This window comes from Schistocerca nitens, chromosome 3, assembly GCF_023898315.1.
Source record: "Schistocerca nitens isolate TAMUIC-IGC-003100 chromosome 3, iqSchNite1.1, whole genome shotgun sequence".
NCBI lineage: Eukaryota > Metazoa > Arthropoda > Insecta > Orthoptera > Acrididae > Schistocerca > Schistocerca nitens.
This window is the reverse complement of record NC_064616.1, coordinates 446,700,333-446,716,991: the sequence shown is the minus strand read 5'-3', so window position 1 is coordinate 446,716,991 and position 16,659 is coordinate 446,700,333. Positions and strand designations below refer to the sequence as shown.

At 37.9% G+C, this 16,659-nt stretch overlaps 1 protein-coding gene across 3 annotated transcripts in view; it reads right to left on the bottom strand.

The window, feature by feature from the left end:
- Positions 1-2,277: 2,277 nt before the first annotated feature.
- LOC126248377 (syntaxin-binding protein 5) overlaps positions 2,278-16,659 on the bottom strand; it is a 1,030,224-nt gene continuing 1,015,842 nt past the window's right edge. For all 3 annotated transcript variants that reach the window (XM_049949310.1, XM_049949311.1, XM_049949312.1), the window contains one exon: positions 2,278-4,036. In XM_049949310.1, the coding sequence (XP_049805267.1) occupies positions 3,774-4,036 (263 nt within the window). In that variant the 3' untranslated portion in view covers positions 2,278-3,773. The remainder of the gene's footprint in view (positions 4,037-16,659) is intronic.

The window sequence follows — 16,659 nt, the reverse complement described above, 5'->3', positions numbered from 1 at the left end:
TAGGCTGCATGATGTGCAACTGCACTCGTGATGTCCATCTTTGCAACCACGACACCATGCAGCTCAGTACGGATGGGCCCAACAATATGCCAAATGGACCACTCAGGAATGGCATCACGTTCTCTTCACTGATGAGTGTCACATATGCTTTCAACCAGACGTCGTCGGAGATGTGTTTGGAGGCAACCCAGTCAGGCTGAACACCTTAGACACACTGTCCAGTGAGTGCAGCAAGGTAGAGGTTCCCTGAGGTTTTGGGGTGGCATTTTGTGGGGCCAGTGTACACCACTGGTTGTCATGGAAGACATCGTAACAGCTGTACAATACGTGAATGCCATCCTCCGACCGATAGTGCAACCATATCGGCAGCATATTGGCAAGGCATTCATCTTCATGGACGACAATTCACAACCCCAATGTGCACATATTGTGAATTATTTCCTTCAGGATAATGACGTCACTCAACTAGAGTGGCCGGCATGTTCTCCAGACATGAACCCTATCGAACATGCCTGGGATAGGTTGAAAATGGTTGTTTATGGATGACGTGACCCACCAACCACTCTGAGGGATTTATGCCAAATCCGCATTAAGGAGTGGGACAATTTGGACCAACAGTGCCTTGATAAACTTGTGGGTAGTATGCCACAAAGAATACAGGCATGAATCAATGCAAGAGGACATGCTACTGGGTATTAGATGTACCAGTATGTACTGCAATCTAGACCACCACCTCTGAAGGTCTTGCTTTATGGTGGTACAACTTGCAATGTGTGGTTTTCATGGGAAATAAAACGGGCAGAAATAATGTTTATGTTGATCTCTATTCCAATTTTCTATACAGGTTCCGGAACTCTCTGAACTGATACAAAACTTTTTTTGAAATGTGCAATTTTAAAACAAGTACCACATTCATCACATCATTTATTAAAACAGAGGATCAACTGAGGCTGTATCTCTGAACCACTTAAGCCTATAGTCTGAAACTTACCTAATGAGTTAGTAAGTGTCACTTTTGAGAGGAAGTGAGATAATATACTATTACTTCTTAGCACAGTTACCTACAATGTGGTATTTTATATTCTGCAGTGGACTCAGTAACAATGTAACATTGAGTCAAAGGAGCTGATACAGTTATTCATATCAGAGTGTAAACAAATTTGTCCTGGCAACTTATCAAGCATACCATGTGGGTAACAGTATTGTGTACAGATGGTCTCCTCTTAGTTTTGCCAATCTAAAACAAGATTTAGGACAACATGTCAATTTTCAATGTTATAATCTAAATTTTAGTGGACAATATAAAAGTACTGATGTCATAACTGGTTTTTAATACAATGAACACTATGATGAAATGATTACTCATTTATTTATATAGCATACTATGATTATGAATGTTTAAAAATACAATGGAAACAGCCACATTAAAATATATTTGAAATTCACAAATGCAACAACACTAGACTGTGGCATAAACAAATTTAATTCAGTTAACAAAATACAAAATATGTTCTGTATTTCTATCTTTACATTCATACTTCCAGTTAACAGTATTCACCATTCTTTTAAAACAGTTTAATAATGCCATTAACAAAATGTTCTCATTGATAAAAAACCTCATTCTATTTACATGTTCACATGCCATTTCAAGGGAAGAACATCTTTCAAATGCTTTTACTTAAACTAGAGACAGACTTTTTACTCATCTGCAAGAAATTTCATTTTCCTTCTACAGAGAATTACATCAACATTTAAACAGCAACAAGGAAATAAAAACTGCCTTTATGTTGCAGTTACAAAATTAAATATGTTGCAGTTTACCAAATGAAATCAACGATTAATTTCTTTGAAAGCTTAACAGTGTAACAAATAACCAGACTGACATGAAACTAACATTATATTTTTTGAAGTTAAAAACAAACGTCAGAAACTAAGAAACACAATAAAAGTTTCAAACAATAACACATTTCCAACTATGCTTCAAATGTTAATGAAGATCTTTCACATATCACACTAAAACTTTAAATCAAATCCTGTTACACATATAACAGCTAAGTAATTTTTAATTTCAATAACAACCACTTCATTGTCATACCACAAATAATATTTCTGTATTACTTGAAAGATATACATGCACTTAGGTACATTTACATATGTTGAAGTATAAACATCTCCACATCAATAAAGAAATTGGAGAGGGCTATAAACACACACAGACACACTGATCTATTGCAGCAATCCCTCATGAAACTTTATTTGTTGATGACAAATTCCATGATTTGTTTTATTTATTTGTTTTGTTTTTGTTTTTTTTTTTTTTTTAAAGAAAGAAAACCTTCACCACACAGTACAACAGAATTACCACCTCTGTTCTTGTGAATTAGCCACGTATGAATTCTCTGCTTTATTGCTGCCACAGAGATTTTCATACTGTAATTACAAATTATCCTACTTACCCCTGCCTTTGATAAATCTCTCTCTTCACTGTTATAACATACTGCATTTGGAGGTTTCTCCTTAAGTACTGCAGGCATGAAGTCTCTCTCTCTCTCTCTCTCTCTCTCTCTCTCTCTCTCTCTCTCTCTCTCGTCCCCTCTCCTCAACACACACATACACACATATACATGCATTTTCAACCCTTTGAGTATATGTACAGTTCCAAAATCACACTATCAGTCACACACAAATGTTATTTCTCACATTCAGATATAAATAAATACATTTTATTCTAACAATCAGCACACTGAAGTATTTACAAGCTGGCACAAAGCCACATAGTTTGTGGTATTTGGCCCCACACACTTCTGTGACAGGACATTCACAACAGCCCGCCTGCGGGACTTTTATCTTTGAATAATGGTTGAAGTAGATATCACATTGTTGTCACATGTATACACCATTAACCAGGTAACCAATACCATGCTCTAAAGTAATATGTATACCTTATTAACTGAAATGCAATACACTAACAATTATAAAACTGGCATTGTACACATCAATCCCTGACCACATTCAACATTTGTTTCCAATTTTGGTGCAATGTAAACGGAAGAATATTTTAGTTTATTTGTTAGTCTTTTTCTGTTATTTTTTTTTCTCTTAAACCTGACATTCATGTACTATCTTTCTTTCAAAAATAATGATAGAATTTGTACCACATTACTGTACATTTTAAAATTTCTTTGTAGTGAATATAACATCCTAACATAACAATTTTTGCTTGCTTTGGATCAACTCTGATGCACTAGTTTATGGTATTTTGGGATACAGGATCAGGAACAGGATTGTGGAAGAAAGTAAAAAGTGAACAAAAGGCATAAAACAGTTTAAAATATTGCATTTCACTTTTTACATAGTAAATTATGGTATGTAACAATATTCACGTCCTTTTTAACAGTGACATTAATTCTTTCTTTCACAACTGCAATTACTTCTGTGGCCTGATAGAGATTTCTATGTCACAGATTATTAAATTCCTTGACTTTTAATCAATCGAATCAAACATTCTATTGCAGAGCTAAGTTTAACTGTTTAAAAGAGTTTAAATACTTCTGAATGTAATGTGAAAACCTTCCTAAAATCTGATACTACCACGCAAGGCATATGTTTGAATATCCTTAAGAGGTATTTAAGTTTTTCACAAAACATTATGCAAAACATATTTACAAACTACTTACAAATTCCACATTTTTATGCTGCTTTGGTAGAACAATTTCTTCAAGTGACTTTGGAGAAAGCCTTTAAAATTTTCACCACTTTTGTGCCCCATTATTTCACAGCTGATACCATTTTTTGTCTTTATATTTGAGCATCAAATTATGTGCTGACTGTGAAAAGTTCTCAGCTTCTGACATCATTCGTGCTGACCTCTCCTCTAACTGGGATAGCTTATCCCCTCGTTCCACCATCAACTGATGGGCTCGACTTATTTCGCCAGTCACAGTCCCAACTCGTTGACCCATTTCTTGTATGTTAGCAGAAGGTCCCGGAATGTGCTTGGCCACACTACGAGAAGCTCTGCCACTTGCTTCACCAACTGAGAAGAAGAAGAATAGAAGGATGACAAAAAAAAAACTTGCAGATTGCACAGAAAATACATATTATCCTAGAACAGCTGATAATGGTGAAATAAAGATCAAACATTACCACACTTTGTTAGAAGTTGATTCATGTCTTTCACTGGAATATTTTAAAACTTTGAGATAGCATTCGTAATTGGGACTACCATCCAAGGTAATAAAAATTAATCACCACTATGCTACATGACATAGTTTGAGTGAAGTACAATGTGGAGATGACTGTATTTTTGTTTCTATACCTAATGGTAACTGGTGGGTGTTAACTGAGTTTATGTGTTAAAAAAGGGTACAGTCCATATGCTGAGAAATGGTTACAAATAATTTTTATGTACATAATTGAATGGTAACCTGTCTGTATACAATTACTGGACCTAACAGATGTAGCTTTTATCAATGACAGCATATTTTACTTTATGTACTGTAAACATGTTCAGCTTTTCATTACTCTCACATACGCTATGTGATCAAAAGTATCCGAACACCCCCCAAAAACATACTTTTTCATACTAGGTGCATTGTGCTGCCACCTACTGCAGGTATTCCATATCAGTGACCTCAGTAGTCATTAGACATCGTGAGAGAGCAGAATGGGGTGCTCCACGGAACTCACGGACTTCGAACGTGGTCAGGCGATTGGGTGTCACTTGTGTCTTACATCTGTATATGAGATTTCCACACTCCTAAAAATCCATAGGTCCACTGTTTCCAATCTGATAGTGAAGTAGAAATGTGAAAGGACACTTACAGCACAAAAGTGTACAGGTCGACCTCGTCTGTTGACTGACAGAGACCACCAACAAGTTGAAGAGAGTCGTAATGTAGAATAGGCAGATATCTATCCACACCATCATCATGGAAGAATTTCGAACTGCATCAGGATCCACTACAAGTAGTATGTCAGTTAGACAGAAGGTGAGAAAACTTGGATTTCATGGTCAAGCAGCTACTCATAAGCCACATATTATGCCAGTAAATGCCAAACGATGCCTCACTTGGTGTAAGGAGCATAAACATGGGACGACTGGACAGTGGAAAAATGTTGTGTGGAGTGACGAATCACGGTACACAATGTGGCAATCCGATGGCAGGGTGAGGGTATGATGAGTTCCTGTTGAACGTCATCTGCCAGCATGTGTAGGCGGTGGTGTTATGGTGTGGTCATGTTTTTCATGGAGGCAGCTTGCACCTCTTGTTGTTTTGTATGGCACTATCGCAGCACAGGCCTACATTGATGTTTTAAGCACCTTCTTGCTTCCCACTGTTCAACAGCAATTCGGGGATGGTGATTGCATCTTTCAATAAGATTGAGCACCTGTTCATAATGCACGGCTTGTGTCAGAGTGGTTACACAACAATAACATCCCTGTAATGGCCTGGCATGCACAGAGTCCTGACCTGAATCATATAGAACACCTTTGGGATGTTTTGGAACGCCGACTTCATGCCAGGCCTCACCGACTGACATTGATACCTCTCCTCAGTCCAGCACTCCATGAAGAATGGGCTGTCATTCCCCATGAAACTTTCCGGCACCTGATTGAACATATGCCTGTGAGAGTGGAAGCTGTCATCAAGGCTACCGGTGGGCCAACACCATATTGAATTCTAGCATTACCAATGGAGGGCACCACGAACTTTTAAGTCATTTTCAGCCAGGTGACTGGATACTTTTGATCACATAGTGTAACTTTTAATTATAATTGCTGCAGAGGGAATACAGTACATTCAAAATTCCTGCCTAGTCTTCTAGTTTAGGTTTTCATTGATAATATTAATCATTTTAGGACAATGCAGGATGGTTACTTCAGGTAGATCAGACCCAACTCTCTCCACTACCACTGTCCACATGAGCTAGAGCTCCATTCATAAGTCCTCAATGTCAGGAGAACATTAATCTTCTCCATTTTCTTGAGGTTTGAAGAATTATAATTTGTAGAGAAGAGGTGGATGATATTATTTGTTATGATATTCAGTGCAATTCTTTATTTAAATTTCAGTGATATAATCAAACTGGGAACATTCTGAAAACTATAGATTTTGGTGGCAATGAGGGTATTGAAGATGAGAGAAACTGGGAATATTTGGAAAACTGTAGATTTTGGTGGCAATGTGGGTACTGGATATGAGAGAGAGAGAGAGAGAGAGAGAGAGAGAGAGAGAGAGAGGGGGGGGGGGGGGCAATGTGGCAGTGGGGTGTCACTAAGTGAAGTTCTTTCATAGATTGCAAATGAAAAGCACAAAATTGTGGATGTTCTACTTCAGAAATGTAGATTATGCAAAAATGTCACAGAGATCAATAAGCTGCATAGCAAATTTAGTTATAGAATAAAATGTAAGAGGGCCAAGTGATGAGTTATGTTACCATGTTCATACTATAGCTGACCATTAAACAAATTTTGCTCTCTCATCTTCATTGAGAAGGAAGCAGACAGAGAGCAGATGAGATTAATAACATAAGTATTTAGGATATACAAGTGAGGGGTGAAAGAGAATAGTGAAAAAAGAGCCCTGCTTCTATCAGGGCAGAAGATGTGAGACTAATTAGTTTAAGCTTACTTTGTCACAAATTTTGTTAAAGTAAACACATAGTCAAGTACCTGAATTTTAAGAACACCTCCGTGAAGGGATTCAAAAATGAAAAGACCAAGAGTGTGTATTACAGACAAAAAAAATCTCTCCACTTCCTCTTGTGACAAGCATTCAGTTTTCTGTGAACTAAGAAATATACTGTACATGACAGTACCACAATCAGCCTCCATGATCTGGATATAGCATTCCTGCCTCATCAAGGTGAAGCTTCTGGTTTGAGTCCCATTTCTGGTTTGAGTCCCATTTCAAGATGTGTAGGGGCTCCTTTGTGCTATGTATGTGGTCTATACTCGCAGGACTTAGACATGTGTGTGAAATTTGTAAATAACATGGTGAAGAAACTGACATTAATGTGTAACATGTTCTCAAACAGATACTGGAATCTTCCAAGTAACTAGTAAGCACACTGTATAATCTATGGTTTTAGTGTAACATTAAACATGGTCAGTATGAGTTGTTTGGCTATATACAATTCTACAGTGCCCTTTGAACTATAAAAATCTCTTTAAGTGACACATCACTTCCCTTACACTCTGTTAAATTCGATGAACTGTACTATTTGAAATACACTGCCTGACAGAAAAGTTAAGCATCCAGAAGCCATGGCTCAATGTTGACATAACTTCATACACATACACACCATCAGTGCATATGTAAATGATTAGAGTTACAAAATTCCATGAGAGGAAGATTGGCCACCAGAGTGCAATAGTGTTGTTCATATGTAGTGTTGTTACCAGGCCTGGTAAAGTATACAAGGGGCACAAGAAGCAGCATTGGATGTTGAGTGATCACTGCTACAGACACAGAAATGTAATGTACTCTAGTGAGGAAGCATTATCTGCATCTGGCATAGTTCGAAGTGGGCCTCATTGTAGTTCTCCATTTGGCCAGCTGGTTGAATTGTACAGTACCCAACTTTGTGGTGCATTTGCATGTGACAATGGCCTGATGTTGGACGGCATGGGAATGTAAGGGCAGGTATACTTTCAGTATGAAGGTATGATCACCATATTGTGCACCAAGCACAGTGTAACCTCTTCACATCTTTATCTGCTATTCGAGAACAAGTAATGGGCTCCCTACAACATGCTCTGTCAGCTTGCACCATTGGTTGGAGACTAGCAGTAGCTGGATTACGGAATTAGTGTCCCATGCATAGGCTGCCATTAACACAACAGAAACGGCTGCATCCAGAGTGATGCTGTGACCAGAGAGCACAGCCCACTGGTGAATGGCAGCACTGCCCTGGATGATCATTGTTGGAAAGTGTGGCAGAGACCTAAGATGAGGTCTCATTCTTCCAATGTTTTGGAGAGGGACAGAAATGTTACTCCTGGCACCATGGTGTGGGGAGTCATCGGGTATGAATGTGACTGAGGGAACTCTGATGGCACAACAACACATCACAGACATCCTGTGTCCTCATGTGTTACATCTCATGGAAGAATATCGTGGTGGCAATTTTCAAGAGGACAATGCTTGTCCACATATGTCTCTTGCGTCTATGTGTCTATGAAACTGACATGCTCTTATGGCCAGTAAGATGTCGAAATCAGACCCTGACAGAATATGTGTGGTATTAGCTTGGATGGGCTCTGATCCAGTGCCAAAATTCAGAGTATCCTGTACCAAAGAAAGCAACTTACGGACTTTGTGTATCTGTCAATGGAATAATTCATACTCAGAGAAACATCACAGTAGGAATCTGTAATCATTATAATCACTGTTTATTTTGTCTCTTTGATGATATCTGTCTTGATGACAGGTGGAGTTGTCACTGCAGATACATCAGATATATTCAGCACAGGCTGAAGCAGGATGCAGGTGTAAGACAGCACCAGGAAGCAACCCAAACATACAGCACTTAGTGCATATAACTGAATTAGGCAATAAATGTTGGCTCCCAATATGGCATGTAGCACGTACATCTCTAGTACCCCTATGTTATATGTGATCACTCTGAGTAAGAAACAAATAATATGGAGGTTATGCCATTGCAACAACTATACCTTATCATATTTAGGCCAAATAAATTTGCTTTACACAAAACCATCATCAGTGGTCACTCTAACAATGTGGTTTTGTTTAGATGTTAGTTTAACAAGATGTCAAACATTTCTCAAGGTTATATTTACTTTTAGTACTCATGTTTGGTGTGCCCATGTCCTTGCACATACATGTGTGTGTGTCAGGGCAGGGGTGGAGGAGGAGGAGGAGGAGGAGGAGGAGGAGGAGGAGGAGGAGGAAGAGGTGGGGGAGGGGAAGGCATGCACTCAAATTATTACTTTGCTAAAGCTGTTTCTTTATGGTACTGCAATGGAGTGTTCATGAGTGAGTATGGCTGCCCAGATTAGGTCATAATGTTTTTACAGCAACTAGAGATGGGTTACTGTTTACTGGTTACATTTTTAGTAGCTTAAATAATGTTTGGTTGCTAATGTTTATTTCACCATTTAGTATGCGTTTATTTTCTGTGATTACTTTTAGAATTTAGAAATTTTCTGGTACTGTTAGTAAGTGTTTCTTTGTTACCAAATATAATTATTTTCATGTCTGTTTCTGTTGTGCTAGGGTTTTGGTTTTCATGTTAGAGGTGCTTGGCAAATGTTGAATGACTGGTGCCATATTTCATACTCTATTATGATCTTTGCATCTTACTTCAAATGTTCCTGCTGATCTATTTCAAGTACAAAGCATTGTAGCTGTTTTATTAAAGTTGGCAAATGCCAGACTTTTTAAAATCTATGTCAGTGTCATCCTCTCTCTTTAAATGTTTCTGTATGGAGTTATTACTTCCTTGTTTCCTTAGGATGTTAACAGTTGTGTGTGTTATTTTATTTGCATATGTGAATGTGTACCAGCTTTTCTGTTGAGTTTTAGAGTTGTGATGCTTTTTTTATATTTATTATGTGCTCATAACACACAGTTTTACATGAATAGCATAGTTAACAATGAATGTATGTATTTTTACACTTATAAATAAAAAGTATTTTATAATATGCTACAATTACTATGCTTCTTGCTGGTACAGGATTGCTTCTTACATTATCATTAATGTTAAATCCTAGTTATGCATGCATTTCTGGGTAAGCCATTGCCTGAGTCACTTTTTACAATTATCTCCCATCAACATCTTAACTTCATTGGTAAGATATTATGAAAAACATATCCTTTGACATTGGGGCATTTTGCTATTATGGTTAATCTTCTGTTAGCCATCTGAAAATCTGTATCATGATTGTGAATTTCCATGTTCCTATTTGTGAACTTCGTATCTTCTATCACTAGCTTAACTGTTTCCAGCATATGCATGTCAAACTGTGAGAATACTGAATATAGAGAATAGGCTTTTGCAAAATGTTCCTTTTTTCACTTTTACTATGACCCTTGAGACCTCCTTCTCCATTATGAAAAACCTTTTCATATTAGTGTGGCAAGTCCTTGTTGTGGAGTAATGTTGTTGGTGTGCGATTTTGTCATGAGTGTAGTGGGTCTATGGTTTTGTGTGGCATGTAGCTTCATTTGTCTGGCTTGTTTTATTTTTTAATTTTGTAACCAGAGATTCTCAGCATCCATTGTTTTTTTTTCCGCTATTTGAGTTATTATGTCTAGCTCCTTACTGTAGTTGGGCTTCTCTGGCGGAAATCTATACAATCTGTGGAGCTTGCATCTAAGAGCTGACTGTTTTTGAGACTGTGGGTGGTTTGGTGTCTGACATCTGTTATGGTGATTTTCCTGTAAATTTGTTTGTTGATTTATTTATTTTATGTTCTGGTGATCAGTGCTGTGAATATACCACAAGATGTGGAACACATCAGTTTTAGGAGTTTGTTGTGGTTACTCTCTATGAAATCATGTAAATAGTACTAATCTGTTTCTTATTATACCATAGAAAAATAAAGTATTTAAATATGCTTATAATAATAAACAAACATGCACACAAATAAGGATGTGGGAATGTACCTGAATCTTTACATTTACATGGATATTATACACTATGGTTCAGGAACTTTTCTATACTGTAGAAGAATCCTTGAAATAGGAACTGCCTTGAGTTAATCATCATAGATTTAATTTTTGAAGGGAGGGATTAAAAATATTTTGTACCATATTCAGGTTTGTATGCTCCTAGTGGATGCCTTTATTTCTTCTAGTGTAATGACTCCAATTGACTCTTGGTTTTTTTCCCTAATGAAACACACCACAGAATATATATACCATGTGTCTCTTCTATGGAGCATCAAGTGCAGTTTCACTGGTGTTTTGCCACAGTCCAAACAAATACTGTTCATCGCATCTTTCATATGGTGTCCAGCATTGATGGAAAGCATTGATTTGTTTCCCATTACAAGCAAAATTATTTTTAAAGTTGAGTGTAACATACCCCACCTCAGGGAGTCACACCTAGTGACACGTGGCTGGCAACCACGGGGCCCCGAGCTGAGTCCTGGCATTGCTTCCACTTACTTATGCCAGGCTCCTCACTTTTATCTTTCCTATCTGGCCACCCTCGGCCAGCTCTTGTTCTTTTCCGACCCTGACGCTAATAGGTTTCGATGGCTAGAGGTCTTTCATTTTCCAACCTATACTTCTCATGCAGCGTCTGACCCGGAGCGGGCGGCTGCAAAAGGCGTCTGTATCCCATGTTAGGGGCGGCCTCCAGAACTGCGGAAGGCAATGGAATACCACTGCAGATTATCTTCCCTGCATAATGCAGTCTCCATTTTATGAACAAAAAATGGCTTCCTCTCATGTTAAATCAGTGTCCGGAGGTAAAATAGCCCCCATTCGGATCTCCGGGGGGGACAACTTGAAAGGAGGCAAAAAATCAAAACGAGAATTGGTACCTGGAATGTTAGAACTCTGCTACAAGCAGGAAAACTAGAAAACCTTAAAAGAGAGATGGAAAAGAACCATATGGACCTCGTAGGAGTTGCTGAGGTAAGATGGAATGGACATGGAGAGTTGCAGTCAGATGAATATGTATTCTAGTGCTCAGGAGGAGAAGTAAAAGGAATTAATGGAGTAGGAATGATTATGACAAAGGAATTGGCTAAATGTGTGGAATATGTAGACTATACAAATGACCGGGTTATTGGTGTAAGGCTGAAAGGAGCACAAAAAGATTTACTGATTGTCCAGGTGTATATGCCAACTTCAGAACATGATGACCAAATTGTAGAGGAAACGTACAGTGTAATAGAGAGAATAATGGACGAAAATAAAAAATGCTGCAAAATAGTAATGGGAGACTGGAACGCCATTGTGGGAGAAGGGAAAGAGGGAAACATAGTAGGCAGTTATGGTCTTGGAAAGAGAAATGACAGAGGTGAATGGTTAATTGACTTCTGCAGGGAAAGGCAGCTGATAGCGGCAAACACATGGTTCAAGAACCATAAGAGGAGGCTCTACACTTGGAAATCACCAGGGGATAAATACAGAAACCAAATCGATTTTATACTGGTAGAAGAAAGATACTGGAATGGAATCAAGAAGGTGCACACATTACCAGGTGCAGATATTAATAGTGACCACAACTTACTTATGGCAGAAATAGAAATAAGAATGAAAAAGCTGAAAAAGGCGACAATGGTGAAAAAGTGGGATTTAGAGAAGATAAGGTCCAACAAAGAACAAATTACAGAAATGCTGTCCCGGGACTTTCTGAACACATTACGAGACAAAGAAGCACCTGATAATGCCAACGAGTACTGGAATATGCTGAAAGAAGGAATCATTAAAGCAGGACAGCAAAATATAGGATATGTAAATGGGAAAAGGTAAAAAAAAACCATTGGTCACACAAGAAATGATTTCCAAGATGGAGGAGAGAAGAAAATTGAAAAACAAGAACACTGAAGATGCAAGAAAGATATACCGAAGGTTAAATAACGAACTGCGAAGAGAAACAGAGCAGGCTAGGAAAAAATGGCTAAAAGAGGAATGTGATGAAATTGAAGAACTGGACAGGAAGGGAAGATACGACTTACTATACAACAGAGTAAAGACTATGACATGGGAACAAAACAGAGCAGGAAGTGCTACTATGGAAATTTTGAGTAAAGACGAAGAGGTAGTGTACAAAGATCGTGACGATGTCCTCCAGAGATAGGAAGAATATATAAAAGAGCTATATGACACGAATAGCAAACCAGAAACTCTGGAACTTGAATCACACAACAGTGTAAGTGATGAAGAGAAAGGACCGACCATCATAATGGAAGAAGTAAAGTCTGCCATTGCTGCAATGAAAAATGGCAAAGCAGTAGGTACAGATACAATACCGGGAGAAATACTAAAATGCTTGAACCACAGTGGAATAAGAGAAATATTGAGGTTATGTAATAAAATATATGACAGTGGTGAATGGCCTGAGGACTTTTTGTTAACAGTAATGATTCCATTATCGAAAAAACAAGGAACCAAGAAATGCAGCGAGCACAGGACAATCAGCCTCATTTTACATGCAGCCAAAGTGATGTTAAGAATAATTAATAAAAGACTTGAAAAAGTAATAGACGAGAATCTCGGCGAGGAGCAGTTTGGCTTTAGACGGAATACGGGCACCAGAGATGCAATAGGGCTCCTACGAATCTTGGGAGAAAGGAAGAGACCTATATATGTGCTTCATCGATTTACAAAAGGCATTTGACAATGTGGTTTGGGACAAGCTGGCGACTATTATGAGGGAAAAGAGAGTGGACTGGAAAACCAGAAGACTTATAAACTCATTATACCTTAATCAAAAAGTTTCAGTTAAAGTGAGAGGAGAAAGTACAAACTGGATCAGACTAGGGAAAGGAGTAAGACAAGGATGCTGTTTATCACCTACTCTTTTCAACCTGTACTTGGAAAATATGATTGACCAATGCTCATTAGATGACAAAGGAGTAGAAATTGGAGGAAGAAGAGTAGGATGCTTGAGATTTGCTGATGACATGGTCCTTCTAGCCACAGGGGAAAAAGAATTACAGGATTTGGTGGACACCATTGCAACTAACGGAAAAAAATATGGAATGAAAAGTAACACAAATAAAACAAAAGTATTGGCAATAGGAGGAAATAAGGAAATAAAAATTGTGCTGAATGGAGAAACACTAGAACAGGTGCAAAATTTTAAGTATCTTGGAAGCAGGATAGACACCGACTGGAAGTGCACCACAGAAATTAAAACAAGGATAGCAATGGCAAAAGAGGTGTTTTATAAGAAAAGGAGAATCTTCTGCAGCGGTCTGGACAGAGAACTCAGAAAGAGACTCATAAAATGTCTTGTATGGAGTGTTGTTCTATAAGGCACTGAAACATGGACTATGAGGAAAAAAGACAGAGAAAGGCTGGAGGCTTTTGAGATCTGGACATGGCGGAAGATGGAAAGAATAAGTTGGATGGACAGAATAAAAAAATGAAGAGGTACTGAGAAGAGTGGGAGAGAAAAGACAGTTACTAGATGTAATAAAGAGAAGAAAAAGAAATTGGATTGGGCATATATTAAGAAAGAATGACGGACTGATAAAAACAGTTTTAGAAGGTTATGTAGAAGGGAAAAGGAAGCGAGGAAGGAAGAGATTCCAGATACTGGATGACATGATGGACGGTACAACATACAGCAGCCTTAAGAAGGAAGCAATGGATCACAGAAAATGGAGAGGCAAAGGACCTGCTAATATAGCAGATAACTGATGATGATGATGATGTAACATACTCATTCAATAGAGTGGTCCCCAATTAGTACAGTACTTTATTCATGTTACTGATGTGTATTAACAGGAACAGTAAAACATGAAGGATAATCAATACTCCTGCAGTGAATGAGCACCACTTCTGTAGCAGTCAGTGCAGGCCAGCGTGGTGCTGTCACTGCTGGAGTACTGGTTACTCCTCGTGTTTTACTGCCCCTGTTAATACACACTGATAAAACAATAGACTAATCTGGCACTGCTCTATTGAATGGGCACATAAAATTACTATTTAAAAAATCATTTTGTTTTTAATGGGAAACAAACTGACACTTTTGATCAACACTGGGTGTTGCATGAAAGATGTGATGAGCAACATCTGTTTTGGCTTACTCCAGGTATGTGTTGCCAAAAAGAAATTGCAAATATCTACCAAAACAGTAGAGAAAATGCACCTAACATCTCTTAGGAGAGACACCCTGTATATATTGTGAAGAACTTAAAGTTCTTTAAGAAGATCTCCCCAAAAGATGATTCCATAAACCATAATGGCACGAAAATACCCATAAAAAGTGATTTAATAAATTCTATATATCTATAAAAGCATGCAGTGCATAAAGCAGATCTAGGATGTGGCTTGACCAGTTTGGTAAGTAGACCCAGGTATCCATCAAGTATCCATCCTAGTTATCCGCAAATCATCCAGTTTTCTTCCAATCTCTTAATCTTTAGAGGTTTTGCGACACTGAATAAAGCTTGTTTTACTGTACTTAACACAATGAACAGGTATGTTAAACCAGTTCACAATATCTATAAAAACTTGGTTAACTGACACCTTAAATTTGTCTGATGAACTATTGATATATACTATAGTGTCATCAGCAAAGACAGTAAATTTACATTATTCTGTACAAAGAGGTAAATCATTTATAAAAGTAATAAAAAGTAGGAAACCAGAATTGGAGCTAGAGGCACTAAACATGTGATGGTTCCACATTTTGATGATGTTGAGGCACTTTCTCCACTATTCAATATAACTTTCTGCATTCTGCTACTTATTCAACATAACTTTCTGCTTTCTGCTAGAAAAGCACGAATCAAGCGCTTTCCAGCTGTACCACTTTTCTGTAAGTACTTAGCTTTGTGTAAAAGTATTTGGTGAGTGACACAGTCAAACGCTTTTGCAGGTCACAAAATATTCCCACCATCTTCAGCTTTTTATTGCTGGACTCCAAAACATTGCTAGTAGATGCAAATATTTTACTGATAACCTCTTCTGAAATCCAAACTGACATTCACTGATGATATTATGGTCACTCAGGTGCCTAACTATCCTGGCATATATTAATTTCTCTAAAAGCTTGGAAAAACCTATGAGTAATGAGACAGGCTGATAGATAGAAGTCTCTGTATCCCTTCTTCTATACTGGAGTTACAACTGCACACTTTGGCCTTTCAAGATTTATTGCTTGTTTAAACGTCACATCAAAAATATGGCATAGGATTTGACTTTCATGGCTGCAGCAGTATTTTAATAACCAAATAGGAACATTGTCATCTCCAGTAGCATTTTTACATTCCAGTGACTTAGTAATTCTTTAATTTTCCTGTGTAGTGACTGTTGTTATATGGACCTGCTGTAATGTGCTAGCCATGTGAGTTGTCAGGGAAGTCCTTTTTTGGGAGCTATACATAGCAGCAAAGATATCAAATGATCCCAGTCAGAGTTTGTTCAACTTATATGTCACAGTGAGTTGTGTCAGTTATGTTATGTTTTCAAAATGCTGACCTTTCATGTGAATTTCTGCACTTTGTCATTTTGTGATAGCTTCATATTGTTAACTACAAGTCTCGTCACCCATGATGATTTTTTCCTAGAAAAGAACTGTTCGCATATTGCATTTCAGTCAAGCAACAGCACAGTTGTAGTAGTAGTAGTAGTAGTAGTAGTAGTTGTTGTTGTTGTTGTTCTGGAGGCAAAGTGTGTGGGACAAACTCTGCACAGACTTTTCTTTTCCTCAAAACATTGCAGAGAATGTCTTGAACACTTGATTTAGAGATGTGCTTCACTAGGATTTGTACCAACAATGACAACAACATTGACACCCTTTGACCACATGGCCACTGCCTGCTGACAACTGACTGATCAAATGTGCATCTGTTGTTTACCGTTGTTAGTTCAAGCTGCCACACCTTGCTTTTATGCCAGGAATAAAATATGTCTCAGAACTTTTCGAATGAGTGATGTACACTGTAGAAAGATTTAAAACAATAACTACATTTTACCATCTTTGAGTTTGGTGTCTTTTTCC